At 37.4% G+C, this 24,577-nt stretch overlaps 3 protein-coding genes and 1 non-coding gene across 5 annotated transcripts; 1 reads left to right on the top strand and 3 right to left on the bottom strand.

Annotated features, from left to right (window-relative positions):
• Positions 1-3,018: 3,018 nt before the first annotated feature.
• ppdpfa (pancreatic progenitor cell differentiation and proliferation factor a) lies at positions 3,019-5,470 on the bottom strand. Its single transcript, XM_067592995.1, has 5 exons — positions 5,303-5,470; positions 3,987-4,089; positions 3,726-3,803; positions 3,540-3,633; positions 3,019-3,432 (listed from the first exon to the last, which is right to left on the bottom strand). The coding sequence occupies exons 2-5, from the start codon at positions 4,039-4,041 to the stop codon at positions 3,294-3,296; spliced, it is 366 nt and encodes a 121-aa protein (XP_067449096.1). The 5' UTR covers positions 4,042-4,089; positions 5,303-5,470; the 3' UTR covers positions 3,019-3,293.
• Positions 5,471-6,228: 758 nt separating this feature from the next.
• trnae-cuc (transfer RNA glutamic acid (anticodon CUC)) lies at positions 6,229-6,300 on the top strand. Its single transcript has one exon. It is a non-coding gene; the product is annotated as a tRNA-Glu (tRNA).
• Positions 6,301-6,932: 632 nt separating this feature from the next.
• On the bottom strand, positions 6,933-13,144 carry LOC137184888 (tumor protein D54-like). Of its 2 annotated transcripts, XM_067592992.1 has the most exons (9): positions 12,976-13,144; positions 11,108-11,223; positions 10,816-10,964; positions 10,477-10,524; positions 9,447-9,548; positions 9,001-9,027; positions 7,936-7,971; positions 7,789-7,837; positions 6,933-7,334 (listed from the first exon to the last, which is right to left on the bottom strand). In XM_067592992.1, the coding sequence occupies exons 1-9, from the start codon at positions 13,127-13,129 to the stop codon at positions 7,257-7,259; spliced, it is 759 nt and encodes a 252-aa protein (XP_067449093.1). In that variant the 5' UTR covers positions 13,130-13,144; the 3' UTR covers positions 6,933-7,256. The 2 variants fall into 2 exon arrangements, with proteins under 2 accessions (XP_067449093.1, XP_067449094.1); XM_067592993.1 differs by lacking the exon at positions 9,001-9,027.
• A 1,855-nt stretch (positions 13,145-14,999) lies between these two features.
• dnajc5aa (DnaJ (Hsp40) homolog, subfamily C, member 5aa) lies at positions 15,000-19,565 on the bottom strand. The gene is made up of 5 exons (XM_067592991.1): positions 19,413-19,565; positions 18,390-18,518; positions 18,055-18,268; positions 17,733-17,904; positions 15,000-17,629 (listed from the first exon to the last, which is right to left on the bottom strand). The coding sequence occupies exons 2-5, from the start codon at positions 18,497-18,499 to the stop codon at positions 17,526-17,528; spliced, it is 600 nt and encodes a 199-aa protein (XP_067449092.1). The 5' UTR covers positions 18,500-18,518; positions 19,413-19,565; the 3' UTR covers positions 15,000-17,525.
• Positions 19,566-24,577: the final 5,012 nt, after the last annotated feature.

Here is a 24,577-nt window from a genome sequence, read left to right as displayed (position 1 = left end):
ACAGGATGTAACCCGACCCCCTGCAAACAGTATGAACCAATACATCCATGGCATGAAGCCTTCACATGAAAAGAAAAGACAAACATATAACATTATACAATGAATCAATGTGTCTCCTACTACTGAGAATTGTATCTTTCCTCTTATCTTGTCAATGCAAAATCAACTTTGTTTCGAGGGATTGGACTCTTCCCGTGTAGTCCTGACTCATGGGCCAGATGCCTTTGCCCCAGATTCGTCATTTGTCTCTGAGCCAATTCATGTGTATGAGGGCACTGTTTGGCCGTGCCAACATTTTCATTCCAACACACCAAAACATCAACTGACAAACAAAACATACAAAACCAGACCGAATAATAAATAAACAAAAATACACCAAAGTATTTACTAATAAAATTAAATACTTTATAGATGAATAATATAACATTGCTAAATATCTCATATGTCACTAAAGCACAACTATAAACAAACTTAACATAACAATTATTACTACTGTTCATATCTTAAGTGGCATTGAGATAAAACCTGAACGTATATCACAGTATTTTCTAATAATTGATAGTCCAACATTATATCGAGAAGCTTAATGTGTTAATCTTGCTCCATAGGCACATCCTTCACATGTAACTTAACATGTAAGTAAAGTTTATAAATTAAGTGTAAGCTTGTTATTTGTTACCATTCCACGACTGATTGCAACTCTCTGTTCAATTCACTTTCTAGTTTTTTAGTAGTAGATTTTGTCATTTATATTGTAGAAACATCAGTATATATACACAACCTTCTGCGCTGTCTAAGATTAATGATACGTCATTTGTAAAATGGCAAATAAAATGGTCCTAGACAGCTTCCCTGCAGTATCTCACAACTAGTAGATTTTACACTTGACAGTTTTGTATTGGTCAAGTTGTAACATTTACTATTCTTTTAAAACAATTGATTATCATTTGAATAAAATAATCCAGTCGATACTGTAAAACATATTAAGCTGGTTCAACTTAGTTTAGAAAACATTAGAAAATGTTAGAAAACGTTTCCTGCTGCCTCATAAATTTTAGTGTGTAGTATTTGGCGGCATCTAGCAGAACAGACTTGGCAGAAATGGATTTAATATTCATAAGTATGTTTTAATTAGTGTATAATCACCTAAAAATAAGAATCATGATTTTAAGTTGAATTAACTTCAAATTAATAAAACATATATAATTACATTAAGTTGATGACAAAAGATAAGTTAAATCCACTAAATTCCTGTATGATGATTTACAAGTCCTAAAGCATTTACCATCTCCAAACACCAATCGTTAGTCATCTTATAGAGCAATTACTGTTGAAAATCTTTCTCTACAGTTGGTCAGATTAGTCTTTAAAGACTTTGTTCTTGCACTCAGTATCCTACTTTTTTACTTTCCATTACAAATAACACTGTAGTGTAATCAACTCTTATAAAACCTTTGACTTTCTACAGGATTCTGCAGCATCACATGACCTATCTTCATTCACGTTTTTGTTTGTTTGTTTCCCCTGTCCAGTGATTTATGGTCATTGCAGCTGTGTTGTTTTGATATAAATATTCTGGGGATTTGTCCTTAACCGTGTGCTGTAAACTCTGCACTCAGAAACCCAGCATGCCCTCTGGAGTAATAAAAAAAGATCTGAATGATGGGAGACTCTCGTGTCAGTGAAGTGACACAGGAGTATTTGTACTAGGCCGGGATCACGGGATATTTTTAGACCCAAGTGTCATTGTGATACGTTGCCAGGAATAGTGCAGCTTTGGAGGGCAGGTAGGAAAGACCGCGTTGTTTTTAAATAGGTTGAGTTGCTTGGAAGTATGAAAACACAAAGCACGTCTTTGGTCCTTTAAATGCCAAACTGCTTGACCTAGTATGTGTCTCAAAATTTTCCACTTACAGTGCTGAAGCTGTTTGACTTTCATGTTTGAACAGAAAGGTTATCTTATAGCAGAACTGGACTGTAACTAGACTTTGTTTAGTCTATTCTTAGTTGTCAGTGTGCACATTGCAAAATGTTCCCTACATATTATTTCAAGGAAAAGTCAATTAAGAGACCGAGTGCACTCATTGATCCTTCCAACAGTTACCAGTGGTGCATGTCATCGCAATTATCAGGATATTTTTAAGGTCCAAAATGATAATGAATTCTGCATGTATGAAAATTTCACAAGACACTGGTTCTACGAGAGGTTTAGGATTCAAGGATTCAAGGTTTATGGCTGTCTTTTGAAGGGCTTAGTCCAAAAACTATGAACACATGTTGCATTTGAAGAAAAATGCAAATTGCAGGAAATAGCATTAAAAGCTCTCTCCTTGTAGCTTTTGTAATACGAACAGACTTAATCTTTTACAACAAGGTGCTGTGACATTTAAAAGTGCTTTTAAAAGCAATTCCAGCACATGCAAGGGAATTAATACCATCAAGTAGACTGCTTTATTTTTATACTGTGCAGTTATTATGTCAGGATGTGTGATAAACTATGCAGCAGGTCTTTGATAGCAATGATCTGCTTTCAGAAATGTTTTTTGCAGACATATCAGGGGTCAGCTATCTTTGCCTGCTGTTTCCAATTAATCATTTGTAAAACTGCTAACGCAAACATATAAACATAACATATTGAAAGCGTTTCAATATTATCGTATAATAGTCGTAACCTAAGCTGTTGACCTACATCCAGGCTAAGGTGAGACCTTATGCAAGTTGTATCATAGCAAGCTGCTAATCATATTCAAGCTAAACAGCTTAGATCAGTTCGGTAAGTAGGCTGCATGTATTTCCTTGCAGAGTTATAAACCAGCTGCTCTGCTTTGTGGATCACATGAAAAGAGGTAAAAAATGTAGTTTGGGAGATTTGAGGTTTGCTAAAAACACAAAACAGATTCTGTCACATGTTTTTCCTAAATAATGAATGATAATATGATGCACAAACTGTTTCTTTTTGCAGCTGTAAAGTATATTAACAGCTGTGTGGGATGAATGAATCACAAATGAAGAACTGACTGCAAGCATTTTTTTTTTATTATTTTTTATTATTATTAACAGTCACAAGAAGAAATAAATGAAAAAACTTTTTACATACTTGAATTTTTTTTTGGACTTTTCGTCATAATAAAAAATAAACTATACATAAGCAATAAAGGAAAACCAAACTTCATTTGCTAAAGGTAAAAAAAATCATCATCCTCATCATCTCCATCTTCAGCGCTGGACTGATGACGGCAAGTTGAGAATGAGGGAAGTGCGGGGGGGGGGGGGATAGGCATGGGGGACGAAGGTTAGGAGGAAGAGGGAGTTGGCAGAGGGGTCGATGGTTCAAACTTTCCATTTTCACTGCTTTCGCTGACTTGTCTGTTCAGAACCATTTCCCTGGCGATGCAGGTCACCTGACCGTCGGCCACTGTGTAGGTTCTGTTTCTGAAACACAGAGAGATGTCACAATTTTAACCCCCAAAACAAAATAAATCAAAGATAAGAGCACCTGTTTGACTTTATTATGTTCATATATTACACTGGACACTCACTTTTGATTTTCAGATCCGTTCTGCATGCCGGGCTGGTTCGGTTTTGCAAAGAAAAATGAGGTCCACCAGTGTCCAGAATCTTGCCTTGAAAGTCCTGTAGAGAACAAAACGAATGTCAGACTGGAAATCTGTTGTATGCAGATGCAAGGAGACTTCACTTTTTTCACACTTTCAAAAACTTCATACCTGGAGGGTGTGGAATGACCTCTCCTGAGTACTCAGCGCTGCCACAGGAGCTGTTACTGGAGGTAGACCCAATGCGCCCTGGAAACAAAGATACAACATTTCCATTTTCAACATTTCAACTCAAGGATATCTCATTAAAGCTTCCACAGGAGGGGGGGAAAGACATGCAAGACTGAAGATGCAGAATGAAAAACAATTACAGATTTAATCTGGTAGTGAAATGAATACAATTTAAATGCATATTGGCCACGTCTGACTCACTTCTGTAGTAATCATGGGTGGCGATGAGGGAACCACTTGATGGAATTGCTGCCATTTTCTCCGACCTTAGGTGGAAAACCGCTCAAAGATGGAAAATGGTAACCTGAAGAAGACACAGAAGCAGAGGTATTATTAGGCTGGAAATAAAATGAAAATATGATGCTGTTACATTTTCACCATTATTTCCTGCTTTTGGTTTAGTTTATCTTATTTTATTTTATATCCCTTGCATTTTCTGTATATTGTTAAGTTGTTTTTTTTAGTTATGACATAAAGTGGAGACATAAGGTGAGTAAGCAAACTTGAATTGCAAAGAATTACATGTCACTCTGGACTCATTTCAAGGAAGCTTTGCCATGTGCGTTCATGCCATCTGTGCTTCATTCCCGTCCACGGAACTTCCGCGCACAGTGATAAATCAGAGGCAGCTGCTTCTGAGAATCTGGTTTCCCATGTCTCAAATAACTAGAGTGTGCAGCTGTGTGAGAGCGTGTCCACTAGTCCAGCTGGTAGCGTAGTGCACGAGCTGGCTGCATGATCACTGAAGTGTCTGGAAAAAAACTGACCTGCAGTCCTGCTCATAGAGGACGTTTGTAGATGTCAAAGTATGACTGAGGTCAGCCAAGAAACTATATCTGACTTTTCAAATGCCAAAAACAAAAATATAACTTTTTTGAGAATTTCTAGGATGTTAAACAACTGAATGTGTTGAATTAAAACAACACAAGTATAAATATTTATTTACATTTAACTAATATAAATTCATTAACAATAGAAAATGCATTCCTGACTCTTATAAGTGTAATAAAAGTTAACAGCCTGGAGCCTGAGAACCAGTTAAAAGCTGTAAAGCTTAACTCAAGGTGAGCAGCAGATGGCTTTGGGGATTTCAAGGAACAGGCAAATAAATGTCTGCACCTTGTAGCCTAAATAGACACAGCAGCCGATGCATAAACACACCAATTATGCAGTAAACATAAAAAAAATACTTACATTATACTTATTTGTTTAATTAAAAGTGTTTATGGGCCTATTTGTATGCATAGCCTTGCAGAGGATAAATTAAGCAAACATTTAAAAAACATGACACCTGTGCAAATAACAGGTATGTTTCCTCACTAGAGAACATTTTCTGAAGCATTTAAGCTTTAAAAAATTGTGCAACTGTGCAAAAACTACCTTTGCATTCTAGTGAGATAACTGTGATGAAACACTGACAACTTTCTTGAAAAGCTGTCATATTTAATCTACATTAACATATAGAAAAGAAAGGTTTTAAACGTTACAAAAACTTTAATTTAACTGTTTTTACCCACCTGTAAGATGAGGATGCTGTAGTTGGCACCTGGTGCGGTTGTAAGGTTCGGATGGCTTGAAGTAAGAAGAGGTGCTAGTTGTTACAGTGTCCCATTTGGGGATAAAATATCTGTGATGACCCCTATGGTCACAACTCTGCTGCTGTTTCTAAATCAAAGCAGACTGACCACTGGCTTTTATAGGATCTGGCCCCAGCGCGCGCAGCTGAGACACGGGGCGGGGCGGGAACATGACAGCTCGAGGACAGAGAACGTGTTGTTGTTGTTCAGCCAGACGGGACCGGGACGGGAACCCGATGACACGCGACAAGAGGAGGCTTTGAACAGGCTTTAGGTCGGATAAGACGAAGGGACGAACTCTCGCAAGGTTAGGGTTAAGGTTAGGGTTAGGGTTAAGATCTCGCGAGAGTTTTGCAAATCGCCCTTCAGGTTGATTCATTCTAGCACAAATGTTTTATTCAACCCCCTGATGACAAATTACGTAACCTCGATGTTTTCTCGCTAGTTTTAGTGGAGACAAACTGACAGAGACACACACATTTAGGCTAAATCAATAAAACAATCTCGGACGAGCGGGTTTAACATGTTTGACGTTATGTGACGTGATTTATGTTTAATGTCATTCTGACAACGTTTAATGTCATCCTGACAACAACAAGAAACGCTTAAGTATTACTGGCTTCAGAAATAGTGAACTAAATAAAGTCCGTAAATAAGCTAATTTATGGTCTTGCGAAGGGAAACTTGCACTGTTTTTAAATCTCAGGTGGTGTGGCATGGATATCTTTAGCTTATGATGTTATATTTATGCAGTTCATACACATACACGGACGTGACAGGTTAACGTTTGTATAAACCACGACGTACATTATAGCGTAGCGATTTTTATCTATAAGATTTGTGCTAACGGCTCAGCGTATCAGCCTTCCCTGGTGGTCTAGTGGTTAGGATTCGGCGCTCTCACCGCCGCGGCCCGGGTTCGATTCCCGGTCAGGGAACTACTGTTTTCTTGCCCTCCTACATAGTTTGACATAGGTCACCCTCACACTATACTAACAGCCGTCACTTTGACATGTCAAATCTAAATAATAAGAAAATAAGTTGAATATAACACTAATGTTTTTGTACTAAAGCAAGAGGCCATTATGAGCAGGACCTGGTGCATTTTCTTGAAGGTTTCAGCTTTTGATTTCAATAAATGTGAACATAAAGCAGTGATAGGCCCCTGAAAAAAGCTGAACTTTTCACTTTCGTAGGTTACATTAAAACCTTATCTACTATCTCATCTCTAGTCTGATGGTGCAACACAGGATACATTTTCATATACATGTCATTTTTGCTGAATTTGTATTCATATAACTTGCTCTAATTCTGTTGTTCCTCACTTACTTGTTGACCCCTGACATGCAGTATAATGGTAGAAACACATAGTTTATATATCCTAAACAAAACAGGGAACACGTGCAGGGAAAACACCTGTTAATACAGTGGGGACCTCAAGCGCCACCTACAGGCTACATATAAAATAAGACCACCAATGATTGTAGCCTGGTTACTAATATACACACACAAAAACAACACCATCAGTAACTTGATTTACTTACATGACCAATAATAACAAAAAACCACACACCATTCAAATGACTTTAATTGAAAAATCTGTTTTTCCTGTTTTTTAAATATCCCAGTTAATGTCAATGAATGCATATTCCAAATAATTCAGCATATTTATGATAGATTTACTGCACTCACATGTCAAAATGAAAATTACATTTTTGATATTGGAGTTCAAAATAATTTTACAATACAAACTGATTATGATTACTGATGTATTATTACAACAGTCAAAAATAACTGAGGACAAATTTACACAGACAAGGGAGCAAAAATAAAACATTATTTCATAACTTTACAAAGTATGAAAAATCATTGTGGTTTGTTAAACGGGTCCATCTCATGTGCTGTGGCGTGAGGATCCTCTTTCAAACCCAGAGGTGTCTCTGTTATTTGTCAGACTGCCAGTCACCTTCTCCTGTGGGATTCACACACAAAAACAAGAGATCAACATTCATATAAGAGCACTGTGTGTGTAGAGCTGCAATGATTAGTCAGTTCATTGATTACTTGCCAACTATTAAATCAATTATTTTGATAATTAATTAATTGTTTGGAGTCATTCTTTTAGAAAAAAATTCTAAATTCTCTGATTCCAGCCTCTCAAATGTGAATATTTTCTGGTTTCTATGACAGTGAACTGAATATCTTTGAGTTGTGGACCGTGGAAAACATTTGAGGACGTCATCTTAGGCTTTGTGAAACAATAATCAACATTTTTTACCATTATTCACCATTTTCTGACATTTTATAGACCAATCGACTAATCGATTAATCAAGAAAATAACTGATGGATTAATCGATGATGAAAATAATCATTAGCTGCAGTTCTAACTATGTGCACTATGTGTCTGCTGTTTTAACAAACTCACCTTCACATTGCCAACCATTTCCTCAAAAGACTTGAATGTAGAGGAGTGTCTAGAGAGAAATATGAAGACAAATATTTTAGCTGAGCAACACAAATACAGCGATAAGCAATAAATATAGAAACTGCAATGACAGACTTTTTTTTTTACCTCATAGTCGGCACGCTCATGGTGTGGTTCAGGGAGCTTTCACGTTAAGGGATGGGAACAAGGAAGAGGAGGAAAGATGTTTGAGCATTAAAAATGACAAATAAATCAAAAGTTCAACATTTTGGAAAGGCGCTTATTTGATTTCTGGGGGAGAGTTAGATGAGAAGATAAATACCACACTCATATTTGTCTGTTCAATATAAGGCTACAGCTAGTAGCTGGTTAGCTTAGCTTATCACAAAAACTGGAAATTGTCTATTTCTTGGCTGGGAACAGTAACTCTGCTGTTTGCCTGGTAATGGCTACCAGTCACGAAGTAGTCCTGCACATTACCCTCCATAAAATGGCAATTTGTTGTTTTTTGGACAGATTAAACAAACAAAATATAACATGTTAATTAGTGAACTTTAAAGGGAGGGAGGTGGGAGGTAGATTTTGTTACTGTTGGACAGTGTAGCGGTTTCCCAAAATATCGACCCCAGAATTTATTAAAAATGTTACATATTTCTTGTGTTTGGCTGCAACTAACTTTATTTTCATTATCAATGATTCTGTTTTTTTTTTTTAATTATTTGTTAATCTAATTAATCATTGATTATTGTTCATTTAGTGGGGAAAAAAGAGAAACCAGAGCCCAATGTGACATTTGTTTGGTCTGAACAGTCCAAAACTCAAACATATTTGATTTAAAAGGATATAAAACTTAGAAAAACAGCAAATGCTCATTTTTTAGGAAGAGTGACTTAAATTATTAATTGATTATCAAAATTGCTGACAATTTATTTTCAGTCAATCAATGACTTGAATAATCCATTAATTATTTCAATCTCATCCTTATGTTTCATACAGTAGATACCATATTCATATGAACTGCATGATTATCAAACAGCTACCACAGTTGTATAAAGATTAAACTCCTTTTAAAATCCCTGTATTCTACTTTCAATTTGACAGGTGGTCTCGTCAGGATACACACATACACACACACACACACACACACGTGCACACACACCCTTCAGCTTCACAACAATAAGATCAATTAGTTGTACCACTCACAAAGCTTACCGTGGTGGGACTGGAAGAGGCAGAGCTCTGTTGAGTTTGCAGCATGAAGATAAAGAAAGACACAGAGATAACGTCACACCAGCGTCAGTTTACACACGGATGAGAACAACAGACTTATCAGCTACCGCCGCTGATGTTAAGATGTACTGGTGTGATTGGATTACTGTTGTTTACTGGCTGAACAAAAACACAAGACAGGAGGCCTTCGAACTTGAACAGATATTCTGCACAAAGTTCAAACGTTTTAAAACAACCTTTCAAGCCTACAGCGGGGAAATGTTTAGTACTCATTTTAGTTTGATACCACTTGTGACTTAAATCCTTGAGAAGTAACAACATGAATAGTTCAAAATTAGCTAAATTTGAGCAAATAAAATTAGAAAATTGTTTGCTTTGTTTTCATATTAAAAAATAGGAGCGAGGAGCCAAGCCAGTTCTGAGTGTACCTCATCTCTGCCAGTCTCCTGGTGATGACGACACCCACACTGGACAACGCAGAGGACGTCACCTGGCCTGCATAGGAGAGACTCTCCCGGGTCCTCATGTATCTGCAGGTAGAAAGAAGTAACAGAAGTCAGAACCTGAATGGAGGAAAGTCACAACATTGCCATCACACCTGCGACCTTTAGATAACAGGAGAGTGCATACTAGGGCTGCAACAATTATTTTTATGATCGATTAATCTGTCCATTATTTTCTTGATTATTTGATTAATTGTTTGGTCTATAAAATGTCAAACAATCACTGTTTCCCAAAGTCCAGGATTACATCCTGAAATCCAGATCAACAGTCCACAACATAAAGATATTCAGTTTACTGAATACTAAAGAAAGCAGAAAATATTCACATTTGAGAAGCTGAAATCAGAGAATTTGGACATGTTTTTCTTAAAAACTGACTCCAAACAATTAATCGATTATCAAAATGTTTGGTGATTAATTTAGTAGTTGACAACTCATCATTGCTGTTATATGTTTTAATTGTAAGGGACTGCAGATGAAAATGAGCTTGAAGCTAAATCTGGAACAGTGCATCATTTACATTAAAAACTGTCCCGATAAATAAATACAATACAAAAGTAATCATCTAATTGTTGCAGCTCTAATGCATACAGAGAGCACAAAGGTATTATTTCATACACACTTATGACAGATATTTAACAACTGGCACATGTACGTCAATGGCTGTGGTCCATCTGGCTGCAGAGGATCCTTTGCTCACTCTGTTTCAAACAAACGCTTCAGGCCAGTCCTGCCGTTGTCTGTTAATACTACTGCTCCTCATGCTAAGTCAGGCTGTAAGGCTATTAACAGGGCACCGATCCTATTTGACCTAGAAAATCCCATCACTTGTCTCTAAGAAGGGATCCCTCTTTAACATGTTAGCACAGGACAAAAACGTTGGGAAACCCCTGCGGCATGAAACGCAGTGCAAATGTTCTTCATCATATGATGCAAACACAAAACCATCACTCACACATTGGAGTTGCTGATGTCGTCCAGAGTGGCAGAAGCAGTGAGATATCTGAAAAATAGAGCAGGAAACGCACATGTTGGCAGATTATTACTTTGGAGACAGACCACGACAGTCATTTGTCATTAGCGTGCTTTTCGAGGTTATGTAACCACGTCACACAAAGGCAATGCGTGGCAAATGTTCTGCCAGTGGAGAGGTTAGAGGTCTTATGTAAACCAGGTAAGACTATAAAGGTGCGTAGTGGAGTCCTCACTACTATTTAAAGTCATGTTATAGCCTAAAGAAAGCTATAGAGCCAGTGTAAACATGCAATGTGTATGAGGGTGCAAATTCACTAACGGGGCTGAAGTCTGGACTTCCTGCCATCCTTTGGACAAGTTCTGTTTGATGTTACTGAGAGGACTCAAACCCAGCTGTCTCCGGATGTCTGCTGCATAGTGTTCTTTGGCCAAAAGCACCTGCCGCAAGGTCTGAATTTCATCCTCAATCTGTTCAGGAGAAAAATACAAAACAACACAAAATGGTTCATTCAGTAGAGACAACAGAGATCACATGATGTCAAACATATTTTTTTGTAACACATGATAATGTTTTGTAACAAGTGATGAATATCCCAAAAAAGCTGCATCACCTTTGCAAGTTCAAACTGTAGATTGTCGATGTCCTCCTCTGTTAGATCTGTGGGTGAGCATCCATTTCCTACTACCCTCGAAGAGAAGTTCATGGATGGTGAAGTCCCACTAAAACCTTCCCAAGCAGCACGAGGAGGAAATATTCGACATATTAGATAGATAGACAGAGATAGATAGATAGATAGATAGATAGATATTACTGAACGAATGAATTATTTTTTATTTTCATGTCAAACCATTAAAAATAATCCATCCTACATGGGAGCGCATAACATGCAATAATACAACAAATAAAGAACAACTTCCTATGATTGACATTCATGAAATCATTACTACAAACCACATACTGAGTGTTGTATGGAACAAGAAAAACAATTAAAAAAACAATATAAATGCTATCTATATCTAAAACATTTAATCTTAATGACCAGGTGCTCACATGTACCAAAAATGTCCATTTCACAAAGTATTTTCATAAATTTCAACATCTTCCATAAGGAAGTAATCATTTTTAGTTTTACGAAATATTCTCCTTCTGTAATTATAATAAAATGGCAAAACAAAACAAAATGCATTAAAATTTCTACTTTATTTCGCTCACATATAGAGCTGCAATGATTAGTCAATGAGTTGCCAACTCTTAAATTAATCGCCAAGTATTTTGAGTCATTTTTTTTATGAAAAAAGTCCAAATTCTCTGATTCCAGCTTTTCAAATGTGAATATTTTCTGGTTTCTTTAGTCTTTTATGATAGTAAACTGAACATCTTTGGGTTGTGGACTGTTGGTCGAGGGAAAACAAGACATTTTAGGACTTCTTCTCAGGCTTTGGGAAATGCTGATTGACGTTTGTCACCATTTTCTGACATTTCATGGACCAAACAACAAATTGATTAATGGAGAAAGTTTGTTAGAAAATACTCAATTGCAGCCCTACTCACATGACTGACAAAGCCGATCCTGTTCTTCAATACCAACATAACTTTGTAATGGTAAGATACTGCAGCTCAGCTGGGCACACAGAGATCTTTTCCTTTTACTTACAACTATTAGTAGTAAGTAAGTAAATAGGAACAAGTATGTATAACTAATGCATAGGACACCCTTAGATTTAGGGCTGCAACTAACTATCATTTTCATGATCGATTTATCTGTTGATTATTTTCCCGATTAATCGATTAGTTATTTGGTCTATAAAATGTCAGAAAATGGTGAAAAATGTCGATCACTGTTTGTCAAAGCCCAAGGTGACGTCTTCAAATGTCTTGTTTTGTCCACAACTCAAAGATATTCAGTTTGCTGTCACAGAAGACTAAAGAAACCAGAAAATATTCACATTTGAGAAGCTGTAATCAGATAATTTGGACATTTATATCTTAAAAAAGGACTCCAAACGATTAATAGATTATCAAAATAGTTGCCAATGAATGTAATAGTGGACAAATCGATTAATCGACACATCATTGCAGCTCTACTTAGATTACAGCGTGAATGACTCTTACAGCCAACGAACGGGACATTTTCTGAGGCACATTTTGAATAGTTGTTGCATACTTTATTAAGACACATCATTGTCTAACGAGTCAGTAAAGTTTAAAGCTGCAGTAGTTTTGTTAGCCACAGATAATCGTCGGTTTTATGTTTTTATAACAAAGTAAATACAACCGGAGCTGTCCGCGGTGCTGAACTTCACTGTATCTGCTAGCTGAAGCTAGGCGGCTAACAGTTACCTGTTGCATACAGAGCTAACGCTGGCTAGCGTCGACGGCAGAATAAACTCACTTATAAACACATTCAACTAAAACTGACCAAATGTTAGTGTAAAAATAACCGTAGAGTACCATAAAACCAGTGTGGGATGGTCTTACCTTGTCGGCTCATTGTTGCTCCTTTCACCTCGGAGTGTTTTGACCAGCTAGCAGCAGCCTGCTGCCTCCATCCAGTCAGCTCAGCTGAGACTGTAGCAGGAGACACAGTCAGGATCACTGAGGCTATAAATGGACTGTTGCTGTTTACACTCATCAGTGGACGTATTCAGACCCTTTAAATAAAGTAAAAGTAATAATAGCATTGTGTAAAAGTCTTGGATTCAAATCCATATTTAAATAAAAGTACAACAGTATTACCAGCAAAATGTACTTAAAGTATTGTTATGCAGAAAAGTCTTACATTATTATATATATTACATTACTGGATTATTATTACAGGTGCATTCATGTGTAAGCAGCATTTTAACGTTGAAATTAATCATGAAGAAGCATTTTTTTCTACTTTATATATGTTGTGTAGTTTTTGGTATTTTTTAAAAAAAAAATACATGGTGTTTTTTAATCCATCATGTGTTTTGTATGTAACTTCTTAATCTGCAGTAATTCGGTCAAATTAATGAAGTGAAGTAAAAAGTACAATATTTTCCTTAAAATGTTATAAAAGTATAAAGTAGCATATAAATAAATACTCAGGTAATATGCACATCAAGTAAATGTGCTTAGTCACCACTGATATTAATACTATGTGTAAACAAGTGAGAAATATATTATGTGTTATGTTATTTCTACAGTATACGGGCATTTGATGACAAGTTGTAATAAGTTAAAATTGACCAGTGTTTTGGGTTAAAAAAGGAGAAGCCCTCTTGATAAATCCTGGCTGATGATGTTTTTTTAAAATGACCGATGATGTTTATTCACAGACAGTTAAAATCTGAGTTGAGTATATAATTCAACATGAAGCTTGTGTGATGAGAGTTATGCAGTCACTACTTTTAACTTTACATGAAATCGCCTTTATAAAGCAAGATAATTGTCTTTCTAGTTCAAAGGATTCAAGTGAACAAATACAAGTTGGAATTTTTGAGTATGTAAATTCTCCTTTGTCATTTACATCACACAATAGTTTGTAAAACAGAAGTCTTGTCTCCATCTGCTGGTAAAACCACCACACTGTAACACAGTGATGAGTCTCCTGTAAAAGCATGTGAACAAAAAGTTGAAAACTTTTAATTTTCTCTGGTTATGTCATTAGACAAACTCACTGATCAGTTATGTTACTCTTCAATAAACAACAAAACAGCGGTAAATCAAGACAGCTGGTAAATTTAGGATGGAGATTTTACATCAGGAACGTGTGTGCAATCACATGTTTGGTTTCACTTAAATTACTGTGTATCTTAAACCTTGAAGTGTCAGTTACATTCTTCAAGTAATTATAAATCACAATTTATTAAGTGTAATAAATAAAAGTGTAAATTCATAATTTGACATTTGTAATTAATAAATACATATATGAATGTTTTTAGACCTGCCTGCTGTGAGTCGTAACATACATGCTTCACCTTTTATTACCACCAATGTTCATGTCTTTAAGAGTATTTTTGTGATCCATTTTTTAATATTGAGTTTTAGACATTATTACAGGATATAGAGATGAGGTTACAAGTTTGATAGACCACAAAGAAAGTAAATCAATGTCTCAAATGTCTGTGCATATTTTGTATGTGCATTTTTGCTGAATATGTTCCACTGCAGCTTTCATAAATCCTGTCAGTAAGATTTGAACCTTTTAAAGACATCTGTGGATGTTAAAGGAACTAATGTTATTATTATGACTATCATTTTCTGTACATGGTTGGAAGGAGCTGAGTGGGAATGAGTATTTATGTTTCACATGGTTGGGTCTATTGATTATTATGTATCATTAAATTAGTATTTTGAATTATTTGTAATAATTAGTAGTCATGTTTGTATCTACCTGCCAGTGACGAGGAGACGGAGATGAAAATAGTAGTTAGATTTAGTGATTTAAGATGTTTTTTTGTACATGGTTGCTGACAAATAAACTTAACTAAACCTGACATGTGCTGAGATATGAGACAGTCTCATAAGGACACAAGTCAAAATGTTCAGGAACATTTATTCAACAACAGCAAATCAGATCAATGATCCACTTGTTTTCTTCCAGACACACAATTACCATGCTACAACATAAATGTTAAGGTTTATACTTTATATGGGCCAAGTGTATGTACAAGCGACCTTAACCATTAAACCTTTTCCTTGCACAATTTAATGGTTACATTACAACACCATACCAGTTAAAATGATAGCCAATCATCATTTGAAACATGACAAAGTATGAAATAAATAAAATTCCCAAAAATGCATCATATAACCATTTCACTATAGTTACACTATATACTATATACTTTTTATGGAGTCATTTCCTGATCATTGATCCATTATAGTTTTTTAAACACACAGTGCATTCAACTTAGAACATTTACAGTAGCATTTTTCAGTATCTCAATGAAAAAGCCATGACAGGTACATCTATGTTTCATCAAGGGTTACAGGAAACATCATACAAGGGCCACAGAGGTCAACATCCATACCGTTAATAGCAGAGGGTGGGCAATAGGAGCTCACCAATTGTAAACCATTGAAACACATTATTAGCAGTTATGAAACTGACAAAGTGGCAAAGATGTTCATGGCGATTTATGGCAATTTTGCAAACGTGTGGCAATATATGCAAATTCAATAGTATGAAAAATCTAGAGTCATTTTTCTCAGAGCTGCCTATAGCACTGGCTCACAGATGATATGCCTCACGAGCTTCTTACTCTACATGGATTCAAAAGTCAACAATGATAAACGATCACAGCATTGGACAAAATGTCAGAGTCATCAGACTTCAGTTCAAAACACAAGGACTAAAAACATGATGAAAAATCATATTCCTCACCGCTCAGAAAATCCCCGTGTGGATATTCTGTAGTCAGCTTTATTTCCCAAAGTAACATGTTCTTTTTTTCCCCGTATCACATTAACTACTTAATATATTCAAGACAGCTCAGAGCTAAAAACATGTCACCCTCTGAACGAGCGCTGCCGCTGATAGAGATCTGTGATTTCTTCCTGTTAACAGCTCTGAACAGAGTCAGCTGGGTTACCTGGAGCTCCTTGGCTTCATACAGCACAAGATCAGTAAGTAAACTAAAAAAAATGCAATAATTAAATGAAATTAACATGTTTCAGACTCAGTAAGTTGTGAAATGTCCAAAAATAAATACATTTTGCTATCAGTATAAACAAAAAACAAAAGCAAAATTCCTTAAGCTTAGATACTTTATAAATTAAAGATATATTTCATCCACTATTGAAAAACTACATTATTTAAATATTAATAATCTGTGTTTTGTTAGAGTTTCCTTTAAACGCTAATGCTTCTGATTTATGAATTCAATGTCACCATTTTTAATAAATCAGACGTGACTGCTAGTATGACGGAAAAAATATAAAACAAAACAAAGCAACATCTTATTTTGTTTTGTCGCTTCCTTTTTAAATAAATCATCCACGTAGGCTGAAACATTTCACGTTATAAAAATAATGCAAGACATTATGAAGCAACATTTAAGTTACCTTGAAATTAACTATCATGTGAACCTGTTCGGTGATGCAGGAAAGACAAGGGGAAGTAGTCTATATCCTGCAATGATGGACAGAAATAAAGCTGAGGCAGAGGAATGAAAAGCCGCCACTAATTAATAACTACAGTAGAACTGTTACATCAGCAGGCGTTTATGATAAACTGACAAATAAATAAAGCTCTGTGTCTCAACAACCTCATGGTTCACATTAAAAACACTCAGGGGAGCACACTAAAGACAAACACGGTGCCAAAGATATACTGTAGGTCTGACTCTCAGCGGTGGCATTTTCAACTAAAACGTTACTGACTGCAAATCAGAAGTGACGATTATGTGCATGACAACGCTGTTCTTGAGGGTTTAACGATGGCACTGACCACTTAAGCCAACAAAGATGTCTCTCTAACCAACACCTCCCTCCCTGAGCCACGGCTCTCCTCTCCTTTAGCATAAAATATCACGTAAACTTCACCCCTCCTTCCTTGTGAACTGTACTCATATGAACATATTGCACATATACGTACGTACGTTATGAACCTTGCAAAGTAAAAATGCTGCAAAAGATAAAAGAAAATTTGGAGACCATGTTTTTTTTTTAGAAACAGTGCATGCTACACCATGATGCAAAATATGGGAGAGGGGTAGTGGGGTAGGCGACCTGTGCGGTTAAAGGCCAAGAAATACAAAAGAAGAAATGAAAAGGAAACAATTTATTTGTTTCTCTTTTCTTCTCGTACTGGGAGGGGGCGGGGCGGGGCGGGGCGGGGCGGGGCGGGGGGAGGAATAAGTAGTGGACCAATCAGGGAGGGGCGTAAGGGATGTGACTTCATTAGTTCCTTTCATAGGGCCATGCTTACTAGTCCCTCTCCTCTGCATGGCTCTCTCTCTCTCTCTCTCTGAAGTGGAAAGATGGATTGCCTCTCTCTTTCATTCACTGAGGTGGAGCAGGGAAGCAGGCAGGCCAGGATTGACGGGGGCTGTGGAGGGTTAGTTGAAGCCGGTGTCAGTGTGGTAGGAGTAGTGACCATCCGATGTTAACTGGGTTGTCTCTGTCGCAGATGGTTGCAGGACTATGGGGTCCCCACCGGCCTCTGTTTGATAGACAGAAACAACATTTTAAGCATCGAGCCTCTTCCTGTTAACGACTCTCTAACAAATTAAAAAAGGCGACGCGCGGCGGTAGTTCATTCTCACCTCTTTCATCAGATTGCAGCTGAGCCTCCAGGTCCTCTGGGGACACGTAAAATTCCTGGTCCTGTCCCTCCCGAGGCCGGGGTTTACATTTTCCACAGCAGCAGTTACAACAGCAACACAGGCAGCAACAAAAGTAGCACCCAGTGGCCAGGCCGCAGAATACAAACAGAGCCTGCAGGCAAGCAGATTCATGGGAGGAAGCAAGAATAAAGAGACAGAGTATATAGTGAGTGTGTGGGCAAAGAACAGGAAGAGAGGTGTATGCAGGAAATGGAAATCATGGCGCAAATAGTAAATAATCCAGGCCTTTTCCCAGTCTTACCTTCGCCCACCAGCTTGAGAGGACAAAGTAAGTGTTAACATTCTCCTCTCCAAATTGCTCAGCCACATATAGTCCCAGAGAACCATATTTGTCGTAAATATTACGCTTCGTGGGGTCATTCAGAATCGCATGGGCATTGTTTATCTCCTTGAACTTATCTGCCGCTTCTGGGTTGTCAGGATTCTTGTCAGGGTGGAACTTCAACGCCAGTTTCCTGTGCGGAAGAGAAAGGCGGAAGATGATGATCAAATGGAAATCATAATTGACAGTGCGGGCGACCAAACCCTTTTGTGCGGCGATTATGCGAGGTTGAGTCAACAGAGGTGGTGCCTCACCTGTAAGATCTCTTGATATCGTCAGCTGTGGCCAACTTTTCAACTCCCAACACGTGGTAGAGAGACTCACCAGCGGTGGACAGGGAGCGCTGCCTCTGCTGCTCGGCCATGATGTCTCACGTCCACAGGCTGGACAACAGAAATGCACGATTAAAAAGGCGCCGCTCAGGCTGCACGTCATGCTTCATAAGCAAGCATTGTGGGACCAGACCTGCTTTGTTAGGATAGCTTTTTAATCATTATATACATCTGTTCAAAGCTTTTCAACTAAAGAAGGGCCTGTGTTATCTTCCTGACTGCAGGCAACAGCTGATCCAATGCTGCTTCTGTTAGATACAACTGTCCTGTATGCTATATGTGGAGAGACTCAGCTCTGTGTGAAATAGAGAGAAGAGAAAGAGACATGAGGGCAAAAAATAAATAAAAAATGGATTATTACATTTTCCTGCACTAATCTAATGTTCACAGATTTCCAGAATTTAATTGTCCAGTTACATTCCTACATGATTATACTGTGACATCTTGGCAGGACCACCGACTGCCTCTGCTGCTGTAAATGAATCAGTAACTGACAGCCAAGCACACTGCAAGAGAGAGCAAGCTTTATCGAATTGATGCTGCAAGGAGGAAAAAAAGGGGGTGAAGCTCTTCCTAAGATTATATAGCTGCTTCCAAATGGGTGTCATCTTGACACAAATGAATAGTCACTGCTCAGTGTTTATTCCTGTATATTTTCACCCAAAATAGTCAAATTTCCCCTTTTGTTTCGATTCGCATCGGTTGTGAATTGAAATGTCAATAAGAAGGATTAGACTGTGGATACGATGCTGGCAGCATTAATCTCTGTACAGGCATCATCATCAGCAGCAGCACTGCTATAGCGCACAGCATCCATGTTGGTTTGCTTCCTGGCCTGCTCTTGATGCAAGACAGGGATGAGGATCGTCAGCAGTATAATTTTCAAGGACAAGGGGCCGGTGTCTCGAGGCAAAATAAATAATCAAAATGCACGAGGAGGCTCACCTTTCAGTCGGCTCTGATGCGCTGCAAAACTAACGATCCCAGCAGGTTATAATTTCAGACAGTGTGGCGTGACTATGGCTGCATCTCGCACGTACCCGGACCCTCTCTCTGGCTTCCACTACACAACCATGGACAGCTGCAGCAGTACGTTGGCCCCGCCCCCCTCCTCCAACACCCCATGGCGACCCGACGTGCGCGTGCACAGGTGGGCTGGAGAGAGGATGCTGCTGGATGCAGAGCGCGCGTGCACAATCTCAGTTAATGTAATATTACCGAGTAAAATGTTTGTCCAATGTGCCGTCTAAGTGATGTAGAAAATGAGTTTCATTTTGTTTTCTACTGTCATTTTATTAGGAATTGCGTAGTATTTTAGTTAGTAAGATACAAATAGATACTGATTTTGTAAATGTGGATGATGCACAAAGACTGAGGTAGCTGTTTCTTCTCTGTGAACAGTTAATTTGGGATTTTTGTTTTGTATTGTTCTTTTTTTTTCTTCTCCCACATGCTTCTGTATATGCCTTGTATACTACCAGAAGATGATATTTAGTACGACATAGAGATAAAAATAAAATCTAGCATGACATAGGTCTCATTCAATGTCAATTAAATAAAGGAAAAGTTTGACATTTTATGAAATACGTTTATTTGCCCTATGTGGGAGAGTCAAATGAGAAAATCAATAAGACTGAGTTGGCTGTTCACATATGAAACATATAAAATAGGCCAGTTACTTGGAGAAAGCCTGAGAGAAGAGAAAAAAAAGCCCTTTATCGAGATCATCTGTAGATATGTTAAATTTCTTTTCTGTGAACAGTTCATTTAAGATTTTTGTTTTGTATTGTTTCATTTTTTTGTTTGCGTTTCTTTTCTTTTTCTACATACTTGTGTGTATACCTTGTATACTATGTATTACTGGAAGATACATGTTTTGTAAAATATTGATGTCTTGTAACCCCATGTGAGATGAGCCAAATGTTTGGTATGACACAGAAATAAAAATAAAAACTAAAAAAACAAAACAAAAACTATCTAGCATAACTTACGGTAGGTCTCACTCAATGTCTATTAAATAAAACAAAAGTTGTACATTTTGTGAAATACATTTATTTGCCTTCTGTTGGAGATTTAAATGAGAATATCAGTACCACTCTGTCTGTTATAAGGCTTCATCCAGCAGCCAGTTAGCTTAGCTTAGCATAAAGAATGGAAACAGGGGGAAACAGCTAGCCTGGCTCTGTCCAATGATAACAAAATCTGCCTACAAGCACCTCTAATGCTCACTAATAAACACTGTAGGCTATATCCATTTTTAATCTGTACAAATTGAAGTGTAAAATCAATAAGAAGCAGTTTGACAGGCAGTATGTTTCTGACTGTTGCCGGGCAACCAATGGAGACTCCAGGAAGTTACTGGTTGCTGCCGAGAAATAGCACAACCCCCCCTGAAATAGTCTGTTTTTACTCTTTGTTTTTGTACAGATTAAACAAACAAGGACATGTGTTAACAGCTGAGCTTTAGATGTGCTGGTATATATATTTTGTTACCACTTGAGAGAGACAGGCTAGCTGCTTCCCCCTGTTTCCAGTCTTTATGCTAAGCTAAGCTAACCAGCTGCTGGCTGCAGCTTTATTTAACAGTACAGACATGCAAGTGGTATCAATCTGCTCTCTATCTCTCTGCCAGAAAGCCAATAAGCGTATTTATTGAACTTTTCTATATGCTAGATTTCCAATCTGTTTAGGTCCACATTATCTGACTCTGAATGCAGAGAACAAATGTGTGTGTGTAACAGTAAATAGGAAGGCGTGATATAAATCTAGTCCACAGCCCACTGAACACACCAGTCAGGGATCTGCAGCTGGTTGGCAGAAGACAACAGGGATAAATGGATAATGGATGGAAAAATAAGATGATTCCTGCTAAACCTAATATGCTAATTAACCAAAGTACTCAGTATTTTGTGATTAGCTCAGACCTTACAGAGGGATTCAATAGGAAGAAAAGCCATTAAAAGTAATTACATTGCTGCTGTAAGGCCCAGCTTGAATTCTGATCTACCTGCAGTCAATAGCCCATAGAGACTTTAAAATACCTGTAATACAATGCAAATGGGACGACAATAAATGTTTTTGTTGACACTAATTCTTTAGTTGTTTGTGTGTTGACAGTTATATGGTGGTTTTTTATTGTGCTGTGTGTAAGTGGTAGTGTGGTCTGTCGGATATAAGAACAGCTTTTTTTCTTATATTTCTTCCACTTCATAACAACCTACAGAGATAAAATCACCATAGAATCTGATTTAACACAGTGTAAATACATATTATAACAATACTGTACAAAATTACATAAATGTATTACAATAATTACGCAGAATATAACATTGTAAAGGGGTATTTTATTTCATATATAGTTCCACAAATTATGATAGTTAATTTAAGAAATCAAATCTCTGTATACTACTTAATTCTTGGACAGTGTGACATGGTCTGTATGGGTGGTGGTGTATCTAGGTGGGTGTTAGAGGCCCCAGAGACTGTCCCAGGCCAGTTTTTATCCCCAGTCCTCCTCCTCCCCTGTCAGAAAACACACTATAACCAGTGTGATTGTAAATTTTAAGTTGCACCTAAATCATATACTTTATGTGTTTACAGTGCAATGACAGTATCCAGTATATGTGATATATAAGCACTAACACATCAACATGCAGTACTGTATTCGTTACTACACATTCATTATATACTGTAAAGGCCTTTTCCCACAGCACACATTTTGATGTGTCACAGAAAGAAAAGGTGTAAATGATGTTTTGGTTTCAGAGCCCTGGTACTGTACTGGTACATTTGTTATTGGTAAAACCTGTACTTTTCTTACTATATGAGTTAAAATGTGAAAAAAGGCTCATTGGACTGAGTTCAAAACCCTCCATAGTGTTACTGTAAATACAGAAAACAGGACTATTACACAAGATTTAGACATTAAAACTAACATTACTTCACCAGTTAGATGTTTATTATACAGATGATGTGTTTAAGAAGTGTAAGAGATTCAAGCTACAGTTATTGACACTGACAGGAAACCTTCATGGATTTTGCCTGAGCACACTGAACTTCCCTACAAACTAATCTCAAATTGAGTTTGAAGCAATTGTTACAAAAAGTAATGGCCCGTGATTTAATTTCCTTATATAACACTGGGTGGATGATTCAGTCCTGACTCTAACCATAACCATTTGTCTGTGTGTCTAAATCTTTCAGCTGTTGTCAAAAATGTGACTTGCTCTTTGTGGACGGGACAATCTACCAACTCCAGTGTCATGCCTGGATAATCCGCTGGGAAAGTAGGACAAATGCCTCTAGGCCTTGAACCATCAAGGGGCCCCTGAGACACACTGACTGGTCTTTTGCAACATTTTTTTCTAATTTTAACCAGGATTTGATCCCAGAACCAAACAGAGGCCCCAGTTCAAGACACATACAGAGGGAGATGGAAAGTATTAATGTGAGATCCGTAAGGTTACTGCAGCCAATGTCAAAATGCCTGCTAGGAAAAAGGCCTAATATCTAGTCTACATAGTAAATCATAGGGTGCTTAGATACAGCACCCCACTTCTATAAATGATTGTACACCACTGAGATATATAGGGAAAACACACACACAACCCTAACTCCCCTAGTCCTGCAAATACAAACTCAGCAGCTCACATATTCTTTCCAAATATTATTTATTTTAACACCTTTTGCACTTTTTGCATATAAGTAGGTTGTTTATGCCAAAAAATCCAATTTTATATTTCACATTTTGTTCTTGTTGACTTTTGTCTTGTGATGTTTGTTGCTTTACGCTGTACATCTTGTGGTGTGTATGTGCTAAAAATCTTTAAATCCTTAAGCAAAAGAGTTTTATTTTATAATTATAAACTAAAGTGCAGGTCTGCATGGGGGAAAAAACAAAACAAAGTGTCTTAGGAAGGTGTTGTGCCACAATGAAAAACCAGAACAGCTTCAATGGTCTTTTTGCATAGATTCTAGGTATCTGGAGCTCTAACGGAGGGATGGGCAAAACATGTTCTTATAAAAGACTATCCCTCATTTGGGTTTTTTGATGCTGGTGGTGGAGAACAATGCCAACATTGAGTGCCAGTGCAGGAAGTAGTGTGCCATGTATGAAGCGAGGCAGAACATAAGGGTGTGGTGGACGGGACAGATTTGCTTCCCATCACAGACCTGAGGCTGCCTTTTCATTAACTGTAACCACAGTCTGTCTCTAACCTTAACTGAACTGTAGTTGTCATGTACAGATATTCTAGAAAGTGAGAATTTATATAACATTGGCTTTGGATTTTAAAAAGTGAACATAAGGCCCCACCTTCTTGTCTGGCGGTGGGGCTGGGAATAACCATTAGTCCATTAGTTTGTTGTGATTGATTGAACACAACTTTATTTTGGACAGGCATCAAAATAATCTAAAAACAATTAAAGTATCAAAACTAGATTCTGACCAACAATAACACAGGAACCACTTTAGCTGATATTGTACTTCAGCAAAATCCCCAACCAATTTGCAATTAAGCAAATTACCAATTAATCATTTAACATGCAGTAAACCTGTAGAGTTTTGTTACCTGCTTTGCCCAGTTGGTTAATCCACGTTTAGAATTTTTCAAGTCTGTCTAAAAACCAACAGTCAGGTGTCCATATGAACAGTGAAAGAGGTTTTCCTCGCTGTAATCATTCCTCCTGTTCATACTATTAAAAGATCCCCTTCAAATGTGCTTTCAATGTAAGTGATGTGGGCCAAAATGCACAGTGTGTCTACAAAGTATTTTTTTGCAAAATGCATTTAAAAGTTGATCTAAAGCTTATATGAGGCGTTAACAGTCTGAGTTAGTCGTATCGAGTGGATATCTGCCATATTTTTAGTCTTTTTAGCATCAAATTCCGTCTTTGTGTTTACCCGAGCTGAGTTGAGCTGCGGTGGAAGTATAGTAACAAAAAGAGGAACTTTGGCGCTAAAAAGACTGTATTGTTGGAAGATATCTACTTGATTTGACTCATTTGGATGTCTGAGGCTTCATATTAGCTTCAGATAAACTTTGAAATTCATTTTTGCACAGGAGGGGGAGGAGTGATGTCCCCCATCACTTACATTTTAAGTGCATTAT

Source organism: Thunnus thynnus, chromosome 6, assembly GCF_963924715.1.
Source record: "Thunnus thynnus chromosome 6, fThuThy2.1, whole genome shotgun sequence".
NCBI lineage: Eukaryota > Metazoa > Chordata > Actinopteri > Scombriformes > Scombridae > Thunnus > Thunnus thynnus.
The sequence above is the reverse complement of the archived record's forward strand: the minus strand, read 5'-3'. Positions and strand labels throughout refer to the sequence as shown.